This window comes from Candoia aspera, chromosome 2 (assembly GCF_035149785.1).
Source record: "Candoia aspera isolate rCanAsp1 chromosome 2, rCanAsp1.hap2, whole genome shotgun sequence".
In the NCBI taxonomy this organism is placed as follows: domain Eukaryota; kingdom Metazoa; phylum Chordata; class Lepidosauria; order Squamata; family Boidae; genus Candoia; species Candoia aspera.
Window position 1 is genome coordinate 124,026,085 of NC_086154.1, and position 24,113 is coordinate 124,050,197.

The 24,113-nt window shown below is 36.4% G+C and overlaps 1 protein-coding gene across 1 annotated transcript in view; it reads left to right on the plus strand.

Annotated features, from left to right (window-relative positions):
* The window catches only part of SMURF2 (SMAD specific E3 ubiquitin protein ligase 2), a 70,523-nt gene that overhangs the window by 32,859 nt on the left and 13,551 nt on the right, over positions 1-24,113 (plus strand). The window contains exons 2-10 of the mRNA XM_063293496.1: positions 289-327; positions 2,030-2,138; positions 6,543-6,676; positions 9,384-9,449; positions 12,090-12,174; positions 12,399-12,482; positions 14,390-14,592; positions 17,064-17,148; positions 18,684-18,842. Of these exons, the coding sequence (XP_063149566.1) occupies positions 289-327; positions 2,030-2,138; positions 6,543-6,676; positions 9,384-9,449; positions 12,090-12,174; positions 12,399-12,482; positions 14,390-14,592; positions 17,064-17,148; positions 18,684-18,842 (964 nt within the window). The remainder of the gene's footprint in view (positions 1-288; positions 328-2,029; positions 2,139-6,542; positions 6,677-9,383; positions 9,450-12,089; positions 12,175-12,398; positions 12,483-14,389; positions 14,593-17,063; positions 17,149-18,683; positions 18,843-24,113) is intronic.

The window sequence follows — 24,113 nt, forward strand, 5'->3', positions numbered from 1 at the left end:
AATCTTCATAATTGGTGCTTTTGAGTGGGCTGCACCAAGCCCATTTTCTCGACTGCTGATACCAGTGGATGAAGGCATTGGGTAATAGAATACCAACTTTGGCATACCATATAGCTGTGATCCTGATCTGTAATCTGCCATCTGCATGATGTGATTTGCATTTCTAAGTACATTTATAATGTACTTCAATGTGTGTACATGTGTTTGAGATTGTGTTGTTGAACATTTGCAAATGTAGATAGATGTATTAAAACTCAAAATGTTATTCTATAACTTCTTTATTTTCAGTTCTCTGTGCAAAAAATTTGGTGAAAAAGGATTTTTTCCGTAAGTACATCTTTCTGTTTTTATACTTTTTATTCTGTATTACATAGGGTTCAAATGTATTGACTTGCTAGCTAGCATTTCATAATCAAACCAATAAACAAAGTGCTCTGATATAGTCAGATATCTACTCACATTCAAGTATTGTTTATGGCTTGTGCTAATAGTGTTCATTGATACACTTGCATTTGGAATACAAGCCTGTGTGGTATAATCATTAAGGCCCTGGACTAAGTGCAGGGAGACTGAAATTCAAGTCCACTCTCAACCATGGAAGCTTATTGGGTGACTTTGGATCAGTTACTGTCTCTCAGCCCAACCTGCCAATTGGAGAAGGGAGTGTTAGGTATGCTGCTTTGAGCCCCTAAAGGAAAGGTGGGATTTATGTCTAAAAATAATTATTATTATTACCCCTTATTTACCTATAATAGAGGCATGTTGTAAGAATAATATTTTAATTTGCGTACATTTTTCAATATGAGTAGGCAATCGATGGCACACTATCTATTGTTGGGCTTCAAATCCCAGCACCTCTCACCATTGCTCTTGTTTGCTAGAGATGCTGGGAATTGTAATTCTGGAGTGCCATAAAATGCCAATTGATTGTGAATTTAAAATCTAAAAATGGATCAATACTGTAATATACTTTAATCAGAACTAAAATTCAAGGTCATAATCCAAAGGATTTATACAAACATTTCAGAGCATTAACTTTTTAGATGTAGTTACCAGAAAGCACCCAAAAGGTCCCTTGGGTTTGAAAAATAGCATAGAAATTTAGCATGAGAGCAGTTGGAAAGAGTTGCTGCCATCTGGTGCAAGAAACATTTCACACTGCTTTCTTTTTGCTAAATTTGTTGTTCATTAATGGCTTGCTTTGGCTATCACCTCATGGGTAGTGCTAAAGTCAAGTCTCGTTTCAGTCAAGTACAACTATTGGTGACTTCATGAACACATTGATGCGGTTTTCTTGGCATCAGGGTGGTTGTGGTTTGCCATGGTATTCTTATGGGATGTTTTTCAGCTTCCAAACCTAGCCTACACTATTGGAATTCCCTGTTGGTCTCCCATCCAACTACTAATAAGGATGACCTGGTTTACCTTCTAAGTCCAGACAAGATCAACCAGATGCTGCCATCTGCTGATATTTCATGTGTGTTACGGAATATTTATAAATAGCTGTGTATGTTCCATGATTATCCTTTCATCTCTACCTTTACAGTTAAATGCTTCAAGAAGTATGCAAAATGTGTTGACTTTGAACTACAAAGAAACCTTTCTGTTTTTGAAAGCTTGTGAGAATTGTTGTAAAGAACATTTTTTTAGTATTTGTAATGAAAGCCTGCAATGGCTTGAGACAATGTTATATATCCAAATAAACAAATTCAGTATAGGAAGTGTGTTGCAATGAACAAATAAATTATGGAGTTTCTTGTAGATTCTGTTATAGAAATTTTTTTTTAGTGAATTTCTTCTTTTTTTTTGTATGAAATTCTACTTTTATATAAAGGATTGATATTTTCAAGGTAGTTGAGTACAAAAATTTCTCAAAACCAAATTGCTAGCATAAGGAGAATTTTTGTTCATTGGATAAAAAAAGAGGTAGCTTGGAAAATGCAGTTACTTTCTCACAGGCTGTCACAAATAAAATGGTATCAATTAACAGCATGCTCATTCTATGATGTATTTTCCTCCTTTCTGACAGGGCTTCCTGATCCATTTGCTAAAGTGGTGGTTGACGGATCTGGCCAGTGCCATTCTACTGATACTGTGAAGAATACCCTTGACCCAAAGTGGAATCAGCATTATGACCTGTATGTGTCAATAGAGATTATTTAAATATGGCCAGACTTTTAAGCTGGGTAATTGCTAACAGAATTGAAATATATGAAATCAGGGAGTCTTTGGTAAGAATTACTTTGAAAAACAATGCAGGCATGTGTTAACTACCTAGTTAATTTTTGAAGTAGCTTGTCTTTCATTGCTAAAGCACAGGATTGATTGATTATGTGCCATTACATTAGTGTCAACTCTTAGCAACCACATAGATACTGATTCTTAAATTGTGCTTTTCTGTATAAAAAGTGCTTAACTGACGAGATGAGGATTTGTATTCTTGTGAAAGTTGGAAAATACAGACAAAATTGCAGATTTTGGATGAGGAATGGAGATCTATAGACTTACCAGATAGGATTGGATTCCAAATTCCCACCAGCTTCACAAAGCATGCCTGGTGGTCAGTGGTGATGAGACTTGTAGTAAAACAGTTTAGTGCAAAAATGTATCATTCTTCCTTTAACTAAGGATAGTAAGTTATTTTAGAAACCAGTTATTACCCCAGCATGTTCACTTCTAATGATCCCAGTATATCACTGCCTAAGTAATAATTGCTAGATCATAAAAAAGAATACTCTCTTAAGTAGTCCTATCAGGCAGCTTTCAAGAGCAATCTGCTCCTGCCCTGGCATCCTACTGGGTTGGGAAAATGTTGGGGAGGAGAGAGAAGAAAGTTGTAGAAGAGAAAAAAAAATAGCCCAGTCACTGATAAATTATTTCAAGTGACCCTGAACTGAAAAAAGTTTCCCCACCCCTTAAAGGAGTATTTCCACCTTCACAAAAGTAGAAGGGAAGCTAGTATGAAATATAAATTGGTTGCTTTTTTAAAAAATGCTCCTTTAAAATGTTTCATGCAAATAACTTGTATTAAGCTTTCTGAATGTGAATAGAAGTCAGATCAGTGAGTTTTAGGAGTTCCTTACAATTACAACAGTTGGACAAATATTGCAATCTACTGTTAGCTTAGCAATTTGTGGGAAATTTTAGTAGGCTTCCTGTGATGTGTGTTGAACTTGGTCCCTTCATTGAAATTAATGCATTTAGCTACCTTTTAAGAGCCATAAAAAGATCAGAAGGTACATGTATTTTTAGGTTTAGGCACTGTAGAAGGAGAACTGTATTAGTCTATGGTAGTCAAAAATCAGAAGGAGTCTAGTAGCACCTTTTCCTACCTGCAGATTTAATTGAAAGGCATATGCTTTTTATGAGCTGTGGCTAGTTTTAGCAGATGCATGGAGTGGCTAGACTGATGTAGGATTTAAAAAGGAGATGAGGCAAGTAGGCTTACGCCTTCTAATAAAATGTGTTAGTTGGAAAAGGTGCTACCAGACTTCTTGGGTTTAGGCAAATGTCCATGGTACTTTAGCATAATAAATGATAACTTTTACAATTTCTGAGTGGTCATTGTCATTATTATATGCATCTACCTTAAAAAACATATGCAAAGGTGCTTGCTGTATCTTAATTCTATTTGGTTTTTCACTTGTTTTTTATTGCTTTTACCTACTGTGAGCCACCCAGAGTCACTTAGATGAGATGGGCAGCCATACAAATTGAATTAATAATATTTCTGCTTTGCCCCTTTTAAAAGCAATAAATGTGTTTGAAGAAACATTTTTTTCCCTTCATGGTCTCATTGCTTTATGAGCATTGGTTCTGAATCTTTGCAGAATCTTGTTTAAAACATTCCATAGATAATTTGGTCAGAGCATCCCCAATCTCTCTTCCTCACTGCACTTACACAAAGAATATGCATCTGCTGTTTCTGCTTAATTCTTTGTTGATCACTGTCCTAGTAGTTTTGCTTAGGAGTTCTTCAACCCTTTCATTTCCCCAGAACAATGTTTAGTCTTGTGTTGTTGTTTTTTTGCAAGTGTGATTTCAATTTTGACAGCAAAAGGAGTATTTGTTTGGATGCAGTGCAGTTTGCTATGCTATCAACTACTTTGGCTTTGGCAAATTCTGTGATACCATGTACATTTGGTTGATCCTTGAACTTGTCCAAAATTTGAAAAGTCCAGGTTGAACTGATTTGCCCTATCAACTGCAACAAAACCAAAAAAAAGAAAAAGAAATATAAGATGGGTTAAGGCTACAGAATCATCCTAGTGTCATTCTGGTTTAGTTTTCAAGAAACATACCTATTCAAATTCCCTTCTCAACTCTGAAAGTATTTACCCTTTTTTCCATTGAAACTGTGGGTTTCCCAAGATCAACTCCCTTCTGCATCAATAGTACTAATTGATGTAGATCTAAGTGATCAAACTCTGCAGTCTCCATTTTACTATACTAGATCTTACCATAAGCAATCTAAGTAATCCTATCTATCTATCTATCTATCTATCTATCTATCTATCTATCTATCTATCTATCTATCAAATCTTACCCTATATGAATGATGCATTGCAGATTTTGGATACTTATTTCCTTTTGTAGAAGGCAAGAAAATACAGAAGGATAACATATATTTTGCCTAACATAATGGTTAGTCTGTTTCTCTCAAACTATTTACATCAATGTCCTCTTCTGGAAATAATATAATACTCTAGGTTTATAAGACACAGTGATAATGTTTATCCTAACAGCACACTATTACATGGGGACACTGAATTAATGATGTATTCCTTGTTAAAAAAAAGTAGTTTCTATGCAAAGATAATAGTATCTCAGTGGCAAAATGCTGTAGCTACAGAGCTTTGATGACTCATGAGAGGAATGGAGCAAATATATGAAATTCTTGGCACTAATAATTATACATTTGTGAAAGGTTCGAGTTTAGCAACTAAATATGAACTAGATTTGTTTATCTGTATCTGTAAAACAATAATGGCCAATTTTTAGACTCCTATATAGTCTCCTAGTTTTTTCAACATTGTGTTATTAAAAAATTAATACAATCTCTGATTTTAATTTTGACAAGGGGTTCAAGAAAACGCTCTGCGTTCTATTTGAAAGCTTGGGACCTCTTCTAGAATGTATGGACTATGTGTGTTTTGCATGTAATATTAGCAAAATACTGTATTATTGTTCCGTCACTTCTGACTCTTCATGATCCAATCTTTACCAAGATTGTCTAATAACAGCTTCTTTACATTCCTATAAGCTTATGCTTGTGTCATCAGTGATAGTATGTAGTCACTTTGTCTTCTGTCAGCATCTTTTTTAATTGCCTTCAGTTTTTCCACACATCAGGATCTTCTTCAGTGACTCTTGCCTTTACATTAAACTTCCAAAACCTATATAAAAGTGGTCAAACATTAATAAAATATATTTAATGTGCAAAAATCAGTAAGAATATTAAATTTTAAAGATAAAATAATGGAGAAACATTAGAAACTTTCGATAAAAATAATCTCTCTGTTTAGCAGCAGCCCATGCAAAGTTTCCTAACCTCCATAGTGGTGGTGTCCTTGTCTAAATTAATTAAATATTCAATTTTATTTGAATCAGTCCAAAATGATTTTCCTATCAAGAGGGGCTCCAAAAACTTTCTGCATGCTGAAGCAGAAATAAGGCAGTTCAATAAATAATGTATAAAATTTTCAGTAATTTCCTTGGAACATGGGCAAAAATGCATATTATATGGAATATTAAGAAATTGTCTCTCTTGAATTGCTGACACCATTTGCTGGAACCGTAGTGTCGTGGGTGCCTCTAGGGGGAATGGCCCATAGAGGATGCTTCTCCCTTCTTTTTGTAATTGGAGGGATACAGGGGCAAAACATCTCTTCCCTTCTTACATTCAACTGAAGTCTTCGTGTTTGATAGTAGAAATTGCATGTAGAAACAAGTTGGAGGGATCATTATATGAATAGACTTTTCCAAAAACATACCATTGTAAGTCTTGGAAAATAGTCAATTATTGATCTATAAACTATGAGAGCTTCATTTTTATTAAATAATGAGAGATGCATTGCAGCTCTAGTGTGTGTGTAGGAAGGTATGTTTTAATAAACTGAATACTTAGATGTTTGTACTAAGAGAATGTATGTAATGGGAGAAGCTTACTAAACATCTCCCAGAGAGAATCTTAATTCTTAAATGTTATAGCTCCTCCCCCAAATTAAACACTCAACAACATACCAGTCTTTTTCTGTTTGACAAGCTGTTACTGTTTAGCCAAAGGATGTCAGCAATATATGATTTACATAAGGTATTTTTAAAAACTCCTTTGCCATTTCTTCATGTTGAATCTTTTTACGAATAATTATGATGGAGACTTTTGCACATCTGTGTATAGTGCATTTGACCTCTGATAACTATTTTTATTCTCTGTAGCTTCAAAAATATTTTGCAATCAAAAATTGTATTTCATAGACTGTTATAACAGAGGTATGCAGTCAACATATGTTTGATTGCTGATTCCTGTCTTTTTTTTCCAGATACATTGGAAAGTCTGACTCTATAACAATCAGTGTATGGAACCACAAGAAAATCCATAAAAAACAGGGAGCTGGTTTTCTGGGTTGTGTGAGACTTCTTTCTAATGCTATCAACCGCCTCAAAGACACTGGTTGTAAGTAGGCAGAACACAAATATTTATTTATTTATTTGTCGAATTTTATTACCACCCATCTCCCCCACAAAGGAAGGACTCTGGGCAGTTTACAGAAACAAAATTTAAAATTCAATGTCAATATAAATACAATAATAAATAGACAATAAAAAATATAAAATATAATAAAATCCAGGTGGCTAAAAGTTGTGTTTCAGTCTGTGAGTTTAAAAGATTGTCCTAGGGTGCTAGCCATCCCCACAAATGGCTGTTCTCCTTCCTGTTCCAGGCATGATGGCAAAACCAGGTTTTTAGCTTTTTGCGGAAGTCCAGGAGTGAGGGGGCTTGTCTCACCTCTGTGGGAAGAATGTTCCAGTGGGCAGGAGCTACTGCAGAGAAGTCCCGCTTCCTGGACCCCGTCATATGGAATTCCTTTACGGATGGGGTCCATAACATGCCCTCTCTGCATGAGCAGGTGGGACGGGTTGACATGATGGGGACAAGATGGTCCCTCAGATAACCTGGCCCCATGCCATGTAGGCCTTTAAAGGTAATAACCAACACCTTGAATTGGACCCGGAAGCAAACTGGGAGCCAGTGCAGCTCGCATAGCAAAGGTGTTATATGTGCAGACCTTGGGGCACTTAAAATTGCCCGCGTGGCTGCATTCTGGACCAGTTGTAGCTTCCGGATATTCTTCAAGGGTAGCCCCATGTAGAGTGTATTACAGTAGTCTATATGGGAGATGACCAGGGCATGAGTAACCGTTTGAAGGGCCTCTTGATCCAGGAAAGGGCATAACTGGTGCATAACATGAAGTTGAGCAAAGGCCCTCCTGGCCATGACTGCCACTGTTCTTCAAGTAAGAGTCGTGAGTCCAGTAGGACCTCCAAGTTATGCACCAGGTCTGTCTGGGGCAGTGCGACCCCATTGAGAACCAAAGATGACAATTTCCCAGATACCTAGGAGCCATTAATCCACAGCCACCCTGTCTTACCAGGATTCAGCCAAAGCCTGTTGTTCCCCATCCAGGCCCCCACAGCCCCCAGGCACTGAGAGAGGGTGGTCACAGCATCACTTTAGTCAGTCAGGATGGTGATGTTTAATTGAGTATCATCAGCATACTTATGATACCTTATCCCATGGTGATGGATGATCTTGCCCAGTGGTTTCATGTAGATGTTAAAAAGGAATGGAGAGCTTACCGAGCCCTGTGGCACCCCACAGAGAAGGGTCCGTGGGTTGATTCTCTCACTCCCTATCAACACCAATTGGGACCGGCCCTGGAGGAAGGAGGTGAACCAGCGCAGAACTATGCCGCCCACCCCCAATTCCCTGAGCCGACCCAAAAGGATACCGTGGTCGACAGTATTGAAATCTGCTGAAAGGTCAAGAAGGGCCAGGATGGAGGCACTGCCCCATCCCGCTCCTGCCAGAGATCATCCATAGGTGTGTCCAATGCCATTTCCATCCCATAACTAGGCCTGAAACCTGACTGAAAGGGGTCTAGATAATCTGCTTCCTCCAGGATCCTCTGGAGCTGTAACGCCACCACTTTCTCAACCACCTTCCCCAAAAAGGGGAGGTGGGAGACTGGACGAAAATTGTACAGGATAGTAGGGTCTGGCGATGGTTTCTTGAGGAGGGGGTGCACCAGTGCCTCCTTAAAGGCCACTGGAAACACTCCCTGTCTCAAAGATGTATTTACTATCATCTGGACTCAACCACATGTCACTTCCCGAACTGCCTTCACTAGCCAGGAGGGACATGGACCTAATTGGCAAGTGGTGGAATTTACAGTCTGGAGGATCCTGTCGACTTCCTCGGGCCCAACAGGATCAAACTGTTCCCAGATAACTGGGTGTCCATTCCCTGGGCATCTCCCCCAGACCCTGTCTCACACTTGGAGTCCAACGTGGAACGGATCCAAGTGATTTTATCCTGCAGATGCCCAGAAAACTCGTCAACACGGCCCTGTAGATGGAGTGCTGACTCCCCTTTCCCCAGAAGGGATCGGGTGATCTTAAACAGGGCCACCAGGTGGCATTCTGTGGATGCAATAAGAGCGGAGAAATACTGACGTTTCACTGCTCTTACCACCACAAGGTAGGCCTTAATAGGGGCTCTAGCTTGTGTTCAATCAGATTCGGTCTTTGTCTTCCTCCAGCGGTGCTCTAGGCGTCTCTTAACCCTCTTCAAAACCCGCAACTCCTCCGTAAACCACAGGGAGTGCCGGGTAGAATGGGGCAAGAGAGGCTGCACAGGCGCGATCCTGTCCAAGGCCCTGGCCGCCTCCCTATTCCAGGCTGCAGCCAGGGCCTCCGCTGGACTGTGCAGCTGCTCCTCAGGGATAACCCCCAGTTCCCTCTGAAACCCTAGTGGTTCCATCAGTGGCCAGGGGTAGACCAGTTGAATGGGTCCTGCCTCCCTGCAGAGGGGGGGCGGCATAGGAGAATCATATAGTATGATTATAATATAATATAATCATATTAAAATATATAAATATATTTTCATATATTTGAAAATACTTCCATGCTTTGGAATAAACTTTTTAGAGAGACTTTAAAGTTAGTATTCTATAGAAATTATAACTGAATGTGCCTTTGGGGGGTGAAGACAAGTATGCTTTTCATCTTCTTTTGAAATTCTAGAAATGTATTTTGCCATAGGAATTACTTTATATGGTCACTACATAGAAATAAGGTGCACTATTCTCTGTTTTTTATAGATCAGAGATTAGATCTGTGCAAACTTGGGCCAAATGACAACGATACAGTTAGAGGACAGATAGTAGGTAAGTAATGATTTAATTTAAATATGTATTTCAAACACCAGGATTATTAACTTGGGGGGAAAATGGGAAAGAATGAATGCAAAATATGATTCTCCCATTATTTGAGTCAGTTTCAAGTCAGAATGGCATGATTTTAACGTAGTCCTAGGTAGTTTTGACAGAAAACTCCACCTAAAGCTGCCACAATTCTGCACGCTATTGGCAGAGAAGTTTTGAAAGGCTTCTGTGGTAGTTTCCTTCCTCAAAATAACATATGACAGGTAAAACAGTACGGTCTTTTGGAAGAGGCCCCTCTGAAAACATGGAAGAGGAATAGTACAGATGGAACATTGTCCATGAAAGCTCCTTTGATCCAGCAAATGTTTCTATGAATAAAAAAGGATGCATTTCATTTCCGTTTCTTCCTTTTGTATGCACCCCTCTTTGCCTCCTCCCATGTTGTTCATGAGGGTTCCCCTATTGTCTGAAGTGGATCTGGGGGTGTAAAGCATAATGAGAGGGTTTACCCCTGTAGTCTAGAGCTCTGCTGGGTGATTGGAAAGAGAAACCATTGTATACAATTCCTGTACTTCTGTTTATCAGCATTATTTGGAATTCATTTTTTCTCCCTTGGTAATAATTGCACTCAGCTTACCGTTTCTATTTAAGCTTTGGCAAGTATGTATGTATGTATGTGTGTATATATATATATATATATATATATATATATGTATGTATGTGTGTGTGTGTGTGTGTGTATATGTGTATATATATAGATTTGTAATAGAGATAGTCAGATATTGTGTAACTGAAATGTGTAAGCCAACTAAGCTTACATGTTACGTACTACTTTTTTCTCTTCTCATTGAAAATAATGTTTAAAATTGCTTTAGCTATGCTTTTATCAAGCCTGTTATGTTTTGTATCTTGTAAATATACTTGTTAACCATATGAATTTGTTTTTCAAGAGGAGTGATTTTAAGAAGGGAAACAGACAAGCACGTTTGTTTGTTGTGATGGTGTTTTGAAATAGAGTTTGACTGATTTCACACATATGCTGCAAATCATGTGTTTAAATAGTACATCCATTCCAAATGTTTTATATCCCAATGTTAGGAGGCTCTGTCAATGAAGTTGAACTTTACTATCTGACACTGTTTAAAATATTAACATTTAAGAATCCATTCCACTGAGTAGTTGACTATGATTTAACTGATTTAAATGCTGGAGCAAGACTAGATTGCATCTAATCATAATTTCTAGACATTTGATTTACAGATTGTATTCTTGCTTCCCAGTTCTTTTTGAAAATGCTGATCCCAGCAGGTGGAATTATAGGGGTCTGTTTGCCGATGGTGCCCTACCTTCGGAATGCCACCATTTCTTTTGGTTGCAGTGGGGCCCAGCCTACTTGTTATCTTTCACTGGGTTGATGCTCATTTTGGTCTAGACTTGAGCTTTCACTTCCAATCTAAACAGGATTAGGAAAAGCCCATTAATCTTAATGCCACAGAAACCACAAATAAGTCATGTGTTCAGTTTCATTCTTGACTGGCCTCTTTAGAAAGTAAACAGAACTACTTAGGTTTACACAGATAGCCTTTGTTGTATTATTTGCAACACTTTAGGCACAGAATTGTCATTTTATTTTATTGTGAAAAATCTTCGAATGGAAGAAATGTTAGCAATAAAGATTGTCTTTTTAATGCATGTGTGAATATGGGAATTGTTTGTACAGCATTTAAACTATTTTTGTAATATAATTGTGTTGTATATGCCACTGTTAAAAGTAATAGGATATTACATTTACATAATACTTACTAGAAGCTCTGGAGTTAACAATACCTGTATTCTACAATAAATCATCCATTAATGTGATGTTAGCAATCTTTGTAGTAAAATAATCTTTTTTAACAAAAGTATGTGTGTTCTGCTAGGCCACTGTGGAGAAGATTGAAGATGTAAGATTGTAGCTTGAGGTGATAGAGACATGGTTATAGGAATACCTATTTACTGAGCTAAAATTTCAAGGGTCAGATCAGTTGTATTTTAGGATCTCAGCAACCTGCTTTCTGCTATCTTCGAGAAATCCTTAGAGATTTCAGTGAAAAGATAGGAGCATCCAACATGTTTTCAAAAATCCAAATGTATCTATCACTGGCCCAAAAAGATTCATGCAAGATATGCCATAATAATTTTTTATGTATAATTTTACTAAAGATTTTAAGAAAGAAGATAAAAACTAATAGAATCTAATATAGAGTGAGAAAAAGAAAAGAGCTAAAAGTGCAAGAAAGGGGAAAAGAAAGTAAAAAGAAAATAGAAAAGAAAAGAAAAGAAAGAAACAAGGTACAAAGAAGTAGCTTCTGATCTTCTCTACAGCAGTTATAAGACAGTTATAAATTTATCCTTTGCTCTATGGTTATAATATAACTCTCTTTTTTCTATAATCTATTCTGTCTAATCATCAAAACCATAAATAATAAGTTCATTTTTTTCTGTTTCATGCAAAAAGTCTGTAAGGGGTTTCCAGTTGGCAATAAACGTAGATATTGTCTTTTCTCTGATCAAAGAAGTCAATTTAGCGATCATCTTCACCAACCATTCTTCCATAAGATGTGCCATAATACAGTTCTAATTTTGTCTTTTGTTTTTTGATAGTAAGTCTTCAGTCCAGGGACCGGATAGGCACAGGAGGGCAAGTTGTTGATTGCAGTAGACTATTTGACAATGATTTGCCTGATGGGTAAGTTAATTTTTTGAAGGCCTAAATAAAACAGTATATTGGATGCCACAAATGCACATTAATTTGTGCTTAATATTTGCAGTGACAACAAAGAATGAAAGAATACTAGTTTAAAATGTATTACACATAAACCTATTTAATAAATAATACTCTCTGTGAGCTCAAGCCTTTTAAAGTCAAACTTCTTATAAGATACACTTTTCTTTCAATATAAAAAAATTTAGCTGGGAAGAAAGGAGGACAGCTTCTGGAAGAATTCAGTATTTAAATCATATCACGCGAACAACACAGTGGGAGAGACCAACACGGTAAGAATTCTTAAAAAGAGTTAAAAGTACTGAGTGGCTACAACTCTAATGGTTGTCAGTACTAGGAATTCTCCAATTCTAAGTTGTTGTTCTACATTATGACCTGCCCTCCCAAATTAAAGCTCTTTTTCACATATTTAATACATAAACATTTTTACATAGAACATACTTGCTTATGAGAATCTTGTCATGGAAGTTCTATGAAAACCTAAGCATAATCCATTTGTTCATCATTAACAGGCTGCAAGGTTCTTTTCTGTTTTTACTACAAAAATTTAAAATGACTACTTCTCAAGAAATAGTTCCTTTAGCATTTAAAAAAAAACATAAGAAGGAAATACGGCATTTCTCTTTCGTACTGGATAAATTGCACTTTCCTGTGGCTCAGATCCAAATAATGCAGCATGCAGTAATATGGGAGAAGAAAGTTGAGAAGAAGGACTGTCGTAGTCAGTTATGGCACATAAATCCTATGGGCCTTCACAGAGAACAGAAATGAAGGGTACAGCTCATTCCTTTGTTTGGAATTGTGCCACTTGCCCAGAAAAAAAAATGACAAAAGGAATATTGAGAGGCAGAGCATCCTAATTAGTTTTCAGATGAAAACTAACTTTTCATTTTTATTCCCTTCTACAACAGTCATTTTGCTAGAACACTTACATTATTTCAAACTTCCACATATGCCTACTGGATCAAAAAAGTTGCTTATCTCCGTTTTATTAGTTGTCCTTAAGTCCATTTTTTAAAAAAATATTCAATAATAGGTGATAAATCAACAGGAATGAAGGGTTGTATTTATATAGAAAGATAAGCCAGTGTTTCACAGAATTCTGGTTTTGATTAAACTAAATCAGGGTTTGTTATTGGTTTATATATCCTTTCTAGGAAAGGGAAAAACAAGGAAACAGTTTGGACAATGCATTAAAAAACTATTCCTAGTTTGCTTTCCATTGAGAGTGGGTGACAATGACACTTGTGCACCAGTACAAATGCACAAGGACTTTTCTGATTCTGCTTTGATTGGTTATAAAGATGGCCACTGTGTTATTGCTAATACGTGAGAAATCAGATCTCTCATTTTCCCTTTCCCCAAGTCTTTGTCCCATCTCTAGTACAATGCAAACAGTGTGAACATTTCTGAGTGAAGTACAGTGTGGGGATGGCCCTAGAGCTGCTATTATCAATGGAGGCATTAGTGGTCTCTGTGGCGAGAACTTTTTTCTAAGCTGGTTCTTTACCACCGGTAGCCATTCCTTCTCAGGACTAATATGGCCATAGCAATCCTTGTGCTGATAATTTTAGGACTGGATTATTGGAAATGTGCTTTATGCAGAGTTACCCTTACGATTGAGCTGGAAACTGCTTCTGGTATAAAACTTGCAGCCAGGTCGTTGAAGGGACAACTACTATGAATGTGTAATACCTCTCTACCAATCTATTCATATTCATATAAAATAACTGTTTGGGCTTTGGAGGTAGATACCCAAAAAGTAGACTCTCTGTCATGACAACTCATTTATTAAGATCTGATGACAGTGCTATATTTACCAAGAATTTGCTATGCCAGAAGCCAAGAGACTGTCCTCCACACTTGTCTGCTGTTTCACTCTGTTGCATCCAGTCTTCTTGTGCTGTTTAATTTGTTTCTAATGACCTGGGGGTTTTTTTAGGCAGTGTAGTTTTACAGTAGCTGCAATTCTGTGAGGTGTATTTTAACTGCTACTTTTTAATTCTGTTTGGAATTATTACAGATAATTAAAATGGAATAATAAACTTTTATTTGTTTGTTTGTTTATTTGAATTTGGATTTTAATTAGTATTTCATAACACATTACTTAAAACTAACTATAATTTTAAACTGTAATATCCTTATGATAGAAGAAGCATAGATTGTTGTTTTTCAATAGGCCAGCATCAGAATATTCCAGTCCAGGTAGACCTCTGAGTTGCTTTGTGGATGAGAACACACCTCTTACAGGAATAAATGGTGCAACATGTGGACAGTCATTTGACCCCAGGCTAGCAGAAAGAAGAGTAAGATCTCAGAGGCATAGGAATTACATGAGCAGGACTCACCTGCATACACCTCCAGATCTACCTGAAGGATATGGTATGTATTCCTAAAATTGTGTAACTATCTGCTTGTCTTTTATAAAGAACGTATAGAGGTCATGGTTTCCCACTTAAGGGACTTTTTTTTTCCATTGGATTATACAATAATGCTGGTGCTAACCATGATGATTTGGCAACTGTGCATGACTACGGAGATGCTGGGACCTTGTGGTTAATTAGTATAATCAGAGATATTTTCCTTACCATAAAAGACTTACACTACAACCCAGTGTAGGTATAAAATTGGCTAATTTTGAATCAGTATCTTTAGACAAAGAGAAAACTTTAGGTTTTTAAAATGAGATACATTGTGGCATTGCAAAGAAAGATGAGGATAGCCTTGTCTGTTGTGAATATGAGCACATTGGTATATTGTTTTTAAAAAATTAGAAATCTAAACTGCTTTAGACATGTCACTAATATTATATATTCTCACTTTCAAAATACACACATGTGTTCTAACTCTTTTACTCTTTTTCTGTTTTCATTTGTTCTGTATGTGGTTCCTGTCAGGGGGGTGATGTTAATTGTTTTTAATTGTCCTGCGGATATATTAATTTTGTTATATATTATGTAAGCTACTGTGGCAGGGTATAAGTTCAATAAATAAATGTGTGTGTGTGAGCATGCATGCATGTGTGCACGCACAAACACACTTAAAACATTTACTTCCTCTAGCTCAGATATCACAATTCTTCTGGAACTTAGCTTTTATTATTCTAACATAGATTTTTTTTCCTTACGCAAATCTATACTTTGAGTTTTGCTTACATTTTAGGATTTTAAAATATATGCTATTGTATTTAAAACAGCAAGTTCTGAAACCTTAAAATGCGTACCAGGAAGTTATTAACTGACCATCAGAATGTTGGGATTCTCTGATCAAATTTAAATTATGTGTGTATGTATACATGTATGCGTGTGTGTTTCTGTTTGTGCATATATGATGCCCATCTCACTGATGCTTTTTAGAGGAAGAGAATGAAAAGTTGTCCCCCCACTCCCACCAGAACCCTTACTGCTTATTTCAAAATGTGTATTGATCTAGTTGGCAGTGAGCTGTCAATATACATGCAGACTCAGTATGTACCATTTCTGTATTTAGTGGCTCCGTCTGCAGAATCTGTTGACATATATAGAATGCCCTTGCAAGTCTGAGCTGGGAATATTGGTAGTTGAAGGATTTGTTCTTTTACCTTGTACAGAAATTCATTTTTGGTTTGAACAGGGATGAAGAAAAAGGAGTATTTCATGATCATGGTAGCAAGAGCAAAGGCATGAATAAACAGTAATAAACAATCTTTGATTTAACTTAACAAGTTTAAGATGCTTACAATTGCCACTCATGTCTCAAAATGATGGTAGTGCTGACTAATCTATCTGGAAAATATATTTGCTTTACAAATGTACTAATGAAACCTCCATACGAGTAACTCCTGTTAAACTCAGACTGACTTCTCAACATATGGAGGAATATTCTGCATTCAGATACTTAAGTTACTAGAGATACTGGAGATTCTTCATTTCCCCATTTTATATTGTGTGCTGACTCTCCAACCTTCACTCAGCTTTCTTTCCACTCTCTTCAGTGGAATTAAATTCACTGTGACTGCATAAAATAACAGCTTTAAAAGATTGCTTTCTTTCCCCTTATATATTTTTCCTCTTATAACCCACCCTTGAAAATGTCTTTATCCTATGACAGACAGGCAGGTCTCAAGAGTTATTGGAGAAGAAGCTGGATCCAGATGTGAACGGGGTGAGAGGGAGGTGGTTGGGAGTCCAGTAAAGCTCACTGCGCTATCTCTAGCAGCTTTTCAGCTATCATCCAAGGGATTTCTGCGGTTAAAGAAGACCAAAGATGCAATAGGAAAACAGAGGAAAGTTACAGTGGAAGCTGTTGTTTGTATTCCAATGAAGTTCCATTTTTTTTTTCTGAAAGCATCTTTGGTCTTTTTTCACATAAACACACCTCTGTGTATCTCTGTGTGTTTATGAATAGCCACTATTCTTTAGACTTATTCCAAGTTGAAAACTGCAGTTGTATGCATGGAAGTTCTGTGAAGCTAACCCTGTAATATTACGCTGTAAAAAGGTTAATTCGAACAACCCTAGTATTTTTTAAATTCTTCCAATGTTCTGGCCCTGAGATGGTTAACAATAGTTAAAAATACAACACAGAAACAGAATAAAATGGCCAGTTGGGAAAATACATTGTATAAAAAGCCCAGATTACCCCACTCTGGCTTAGCCAAACTGTGCAAGCTAGTCCAGGTTTGGAACTCTTAACAGCTGTTCTGGAAAACACCAAAATGGAACATTCATGAGGGGGAGGTATGTAGATTGTCACTTCTGCGGTTTGTTTATCTCTAGTGTGTCAGTGATAACTGGTGTTCCAGGGAATTTCCTTGAAGGAAACAATATTTTGAACATTTTGATTTGTTTTTGCATTGATTATTTCCCAAACAGAGCAAAGGACAACTCAGCAAGGGCAGGTATATTTCCTACATACTCAAACTGGTGTAAGCACGTGGCATGATCCCCGCGTACCTCGGTAAGAAAACAATGTATCTTCATTGAAGCTATAAATTAAGTAGAGCCACTTTACAAATAAAATGCAAAAAAGCTCACAAATCTCAAATAATTGCACACTTGCCTGTTGACAAGATGGTGTGGATCATGTGATCCTACAGACACTCAAATTCAGAACTTGGTTCAGAAAACAATGCATTTTGAGAACCTCTGTTTTCATTTAAAAAGAAGAGAACACCATGGGCAGAATCCCTGGGTCTGAAAAAGGAGGTTTCCATGCCTACCACACAAACTTCTGAAGGGGTTTGAATAAGACTTCTCTTTGGCCAGAGATGACATTTCAGTGCATAATTAAACCTAAATTTATATATTTTATTTACTTGCCTCTAATTTTCTTACCACAGAAAGTTAAATCAGTGAAGATTTTCTGCTGATAGAATGGCTTCTGTCAGCAGTTTTAAGAGAATGGTAATTTCCCCAACTCTTTACAGTCCTCTGTCTACCCTTAAAATTCAGAGAAACCTCTGAAGCAGCTATAGTGGTACATGGAGAACTGCAAGGTCTTGAGAACTGAGGATGGTCTCATCACTCAAGCAGACTTCCACTTAACAAGAATATTAACTGTTAAAGTATAAAACATGTACTACTAAGTCAGTGAGCTAAAATGCTGACTTACATAGTTTATTTTTCTTTAACATTAATGGATATTGATATGATTTCAGTACTTTTATCTGTTTGCAAATTTAGAAGTAACTTTCCTAGTTCCTTTGAGGTGTTAATCTGGTAAATGATGTAATAGTTAAAGCAGAGCACTAGGACTGTGGAGACCCAGGGTCAAGACCCTATGGAGTTATGAAAGGCACTGGGTGATCTTGGGTTACTTGCTGTGTTTAATCTGTTCTACCTCGCTTAATTGTTCTGAGGGCGGGAAGAGAAACATGTACAGGGCAGGAAATGGAAATAATGAATAAGTAAATTGAAGGCTTCTTTTACAAACAGTACAGGATTTTAGTCATAAAATATTGAGCAAACCTGTATTCAACTAGGGCTTGTCACTGCATCTCATGGTTAGTCTGCACAGTTGGCTAAAGGCACCTGTGGTACATTGCAAGCTTATATAAACTTTATGGAGAATAAGAAGGGTCTGTTTTTAGCTTTAAAAAAAGCATTTCAGGTACCTTTAAAAAATTAAGGCGGCTTGTTAAAATCATAAGTAAAGATAAAATCAGTGTCAAACCCCTGTAGTAAGAGTGGCCTTTAAATACTTACATTCCAAGTAGGAATCATGCTGATTACTGGAATATTTATTTTTTTAAAAATACATGTTTTGCGATAACGGTTTTTCCATGGCATGTGCAGTGCAGTGTCTTTCTAAGAGCATGTTTTTCTTTTTCTTTAGTGGACTTGTTCCTAGGGAGTAGAGATTCCAACTGAATAGATCAGGTTTCTGAAACAATACATAGACATAGACTTCATGGAATTGTTATGTTACATTTATGCTTGCTTGGCTCAGAAGCCCTATGCTGAGATATTTTTCATTTATATTTGTTTTTGCAGGGATCTTAGCAACATCAATTGTGAAGAGCTTGGTCCTTTGCCTCCTGGATGGGAAATCCGAAATACAGCCACAGGCAGAGTTTATTTTGTTGACCATAACAACAGAACGACACAGTTTACAGATCCACGGCTATCAGCTAATTTGCACCTGGTTCTAAAGTGAGTTAACGTCACTGATATCACCAATATATGGCTAATAACATTTAGAGCATTAAGGTAGTTTTCCAGGAAAGTGTCTTTATGCTTTTTAATTTCTTTATGTAAATTTTAGATAATCTACAGCAGAATGTTTGAATTGCTATGGGCATGGATTTGCTTGTGTCATAGAAATGAATGCTTTAGAGTAGAGCACATTAAGTTTATGTTCTGTATGATAAGAAGTCACTGATTTGTGAAGGGATGTTAGGAATATTATCATTTTTTTTAATCACTGGTTATATTTTATTTCTACTGTTATGATAACAAATATTTCTTCAGTTGTGTGCTTCCTTCTCCTGTTCCTAACACCCAGGTTTTCCCTTAATTTCTTTTGCATCAGTCCAAATTTAAAATAAAATAAACCTAAGGATGAATATATTTGGAGCGCAGAAAGAAAGGAAAAAAGGAAAAAATTGGACCTCAGAGTCATTTTCAATTTTGGAAGATTGGTATTTGCCTTAAAGTACATAATACTAATTTATATATAGTATGAGGAAATTTCCCTATGCTAATTGAAATTGGCTTTCTTCTTGTAGAAGAGTGTGATTCATATTTTCAGGGGAAACTAATCCAGATGGGGATTCGAATGCACATATGGCTCTTTATTTGCTTTGTAGTTTTAAAATATAAACCAATTTATAAATTATAAAATATTATCCATCAGTATGGCTGTGCTAAAAAAAGTACCATGGTCATCTTATAAAACTCATTTATCTGGAATGGATTCCACTGAGGCATTGCCATCGTTTATTCTGAGTGAGATTTCTAGGATCATGTTTATTTTCATTCAGATTGGTAATAGTAGCATGTATCTCTATTGGGAACCTCACAGAATATACAGAAACAGAACAACAGATTTCTGATTGCTTTCTCATGCAGTGTCTATAGAGGATAATTAGGTCCAAGGTTTGAAACTATATGCTACTAGGCTATGTATTTTATTTCAGTTGCATTTCTTGCAAGCAGCCCAAGGCATCTCTATCTCTATCTCCCAGCAAATAATTTAAAAACTCCTTGGGGAAGAAACAAAATTCTCTAATCTGATGTTTCCAAGAATGAAAAGGAAGACCTATATAACGAGCAGTTAGTGCCCAAAGTGTTTTGGATGATAAAACTTTTTCAAGAATAACTGATTACATTCTTCCTAAGGAAACTAACGTCTTAGATTGTTTTGAATCAAAATACAAGATAGTATTGATTTTCTCTTGATAGAATTGAAAAAAATGGCCCACATGAGATTTTCAAATTTTGCTCCTGCATTTAGTATTTCCATTCTTCCCAAGAGTAAAACTCGAGCAAACTTTGCTGTTGTCTAGACAGAATTAATCATTATTTCAGACGATCCTAGAATATTGTTTCTAAACTCTAATACCTTTATTGCCCAACTGTAAATTTTGGCTCATCAGATATTTAACACCCGATTCAGGATCTGACTGTCTTTACTTACTTACTTAGCAAAAGCCTCACAGACATTACTCAGCTTGATTAATCTCTTTATTGCAGATGAGAATAAAGCCATATATGCATAGAAGATTTATCCACTTCAATACATAGAAATTAAAGCCGTTATATAGGTCCAAGGTTTAAATTCTAGGATTTTTCCTCCTGCCTTTCCAAGTCAATAGATACCTAACTGTTCTCTTGATGGCCTTGGAAGGCACAAAATCTATACTGAAGTAATAGTTTTCTCTAGTCTAGGAACTGCTGGCTTCTGCTTTGCCAGCTTCATTCTTCACATTTGGGAAATAACTTGCATATTAGTAATTAATTCTCTTTTTAGAGAAGTATTAAAAACTATGCAGTTCAGGATAGGAAATCATAGAACAATATTTGGGAATGGGACTCTGGAAAATGAATTTCTTTTTGAGATGAAGCTAAAGCAGGTTAAAAATAAATTATCTAAAACTACCTGATACAGTTTATGCTCCTCTTTTTAAAATATAATTACAATTTTTTAGATAACCATAGCTGTTCATGTCTGGCTTATCTGTTTACTGACCGATGTGATATTATAGCAGACTGCATTAATACTTTCCGAAGACTTAAAAACCATCATTTTCTTACTAGCAATCAGTTTAGAATAAAATTTGTGTTCCATGTAGACTAGCAAAAAGGCTTAACAAATTAGGCTTCTTGCAGTTGGAAAACATTCTCTTTGTTAGGTTCTAAAATCACAGAACATTTTTTTGTACTTCCCGAGCTATTACTACATACCTAATTTTTTTTCTGTCATGCGTCTGTCTTTCATTATGAAAGGATTTCAGAAATTCAACTAGCAGTGTCATCAGCAAAGTATATAGTCTGATAAATTGTATGTAGTGTTTGTTCTTTTATTATACCAGATAAGATATGTGAAGATGATTTTTCTCATATTGGCACTAAAGAAAAACACGGTTGTTTCTGTATTTTGAAAACCCAATACACACATACACACACACACACTCTCTTCAGGGCAGTATACATCATCAGTAACAATAAAAATAAATAAAAACCATGTATTAAAGCAAAACACAAAGAGCCATAATGCAAAATAACATAGATACACTTAAGTGCTGGAGAAAAATCACACCCAGCAGGTCACCCGCTCCCACACTCAGTACCTGGAGGAAACCCCCCCGCCCCCGATATTTAAAGGTAGGCAGGCAGGCTGACTGACTCTTGGGGTGGGGGGTGCTCCCCCAAAAGGCAGAAGCATTTGATACACCATATTTGCTACCTTTAATTTATTTAATTACTATGTATAACAACCTAAATACGGTTGACTTCTGAGAGCATAAAAAAACCTAATTTTTAAAATCCAAATGAAGCTCTTCCTGTTCCTGTGAAATGCTTCATGAGTTCTTTTGCCATTCCACTTTAAGCAGGTAAGTTTAAACATGACATTTTTTTAACTGGGGAAAAATAGAATTGCTGGTTGTAACTGCTGATAGCAGAAAACTTGTGACTGGAAGAACAGAAAGTTCTGACAGCCAGAACTGTGTTTAAAAACAATAGCCATTCTTTTATTACTTGGCATAAAGAATGGAGGAAGAAAGCATTTGTTGATGATGTCCTGTCCTGACTGCTTCTGGATTATGCTGGCTGAATGCTTGGTACCCAGGTTGGAAACTGTGGTTCACGATAAGAGTAAGCATGGTTGACAATCCATCCATCTGTTAACAGCAAGCAAGGCATCCTGGGAGCCATGGTCCATACTGAAACAGCCATCTCTTTGTAACGAACATGCTTTCTCTGATGAAGGCAAAGCATCATCACCTACCATGCTGTCTAAAACATAGTTATTCCACTACTCAGCGATCAGCTGGAACTTACAGCAGAGTTCTCAGAGCATAATATAGAAAATTCTGAAAATTCTGAGAATTAGAGCAAGTGAGCTCTAATATGTCTTTTGCAACTTTGCCATAATAACCAGATGACAAGGGGTAAAAAGAAGAAACAAAAGATAGTCTTGAGTTCACAACACAAGCTATTACTAGTCGTATGGTGCTATCTGATGAAATCTAATCCCGAATAGGATTCTGCAGTCTTGACCAAAAGGCATGAACATCCCTATTATGAACTGTAGAGGTGAATTATTGAGCAACAGATTGAGTTCATTATATTCTTTAAATTTTATTTACATACCCTTAGATGCTAATGAAGACAGAAGCATTTATAAGGTTATATAAATACTTTCAAATGAGCAATAAGTTGGTGATTGAAAATTTAAGTCTGGTGTTATTTGCTCTCCTGATTCTTAAACAACCTAACTGTAAGAAGGGATTGAAAGCATGGAAATTGGGCATTTTAATACCTTGACCACGTTTCTCACTTTGTGTCCCAAATCTTGGAGATTTTGTGCTTGCTAGCTTATTTCTAGTTTGGTAACTCTAGCTTGCTTGCTTGCTTGCTTGCTTGCTTGCTTGCTTGCTTGCTTGCTTGCTTGCTTGCTTGCTTGCTTTCAGAGTAGAAAGAAAATCTTTTGGCTCTAATGCTTTAGGCAGTGTTGTTTGTGCAGAATTAGACATACTTAGTATTTTCATTAGTGCTGGAGTAAAATGCTTACTATATATACTTGTGGATAAGCCAAGAATTTTAGGTTCAAAAATACATCCCCAAAATTGGGTTTGGCTTAACCATGGATGGGTTTATCTGCAAGTATATCTGGTAATACTTCTTAAAATTACCTGTATATACTCACAGATAAGCTCATTGCGGATAAGCTGACCCTCAAATTTGTAACCAAAATATCATGAAAAATGTGCCACCTGTGGATAAGCCAATTGTGAAAATTAAAACATACTAAAATTTTGAAGGTTGGTTTACCTGGGGTGGAACACTTTTCTTGGTATTTTGGTTAAGAAAATTGAGGGCCAGCTTATCCATGGATGAGCTTATCCATGAGAATATATGGTAGCTGTGTTTAAGTCTTTACTGAATTTTTCATTAATGTTTTGAAAAGAACGGTAAAACTGCGTTGTGCTGTATTACCCATCAGAATTATTATGTTTCCTCTAAATATATTTGCCTCTCATTTCTGGTAAAATAATGAATTTGATTGACAAGGTTGGCTTTGTTTATCATTGGCATCTGCTAATAACTGGAAGAGGCAATGAATTCAGTTTTTCCACATTGTAACTACTAAGAATTACACTGCTTTCACAGTTTTCATCTGACATTTCCTATAGTCTTTTAAGCAATAAGGTTTAGACATTTTCTCTTAGCAAAACCTGTATTCTGAAATAATGTTCATTCTACTTAAAATGCTGCAGATTTTGGCATGAGTTTGTAACTATAAAAAATGTCAGAAGGTCCTACCTTGAATATGTTTTCCCCCCTCACTGTCTGAACATAGCTGTAAAACATTTTTTCTTTAATAGCTAGTGAAAATGTTCATTTATCTGTGCCAATTGTAAAATTGCCTACATTCCTGTGGTTAAGACTAATTCAGGTACAGCAGACACCATCTTAGCCAAACTGTGTCTACAAGCATTTTTGTAAGTTAATTTTTCAGGTAAAGCATTTAAAATTTATGGTGGTTTCCCCCTTTTAGATTATCTGGGTTTTGACATAACTGAAAATCTTGGAAGATAAGGCAGTATGAGACATTTTGAGTAATGTCCACATTGTGCTTTGATCAGTTTATTTTTTATAAATAAACTAGTTGAAATGTCCAGTATTAAAAGAAGCAGAGATATGTACTCCTCCAGGCTCCTTCAGAGAATTTTAATGGAACAGCACACTGAATATTTT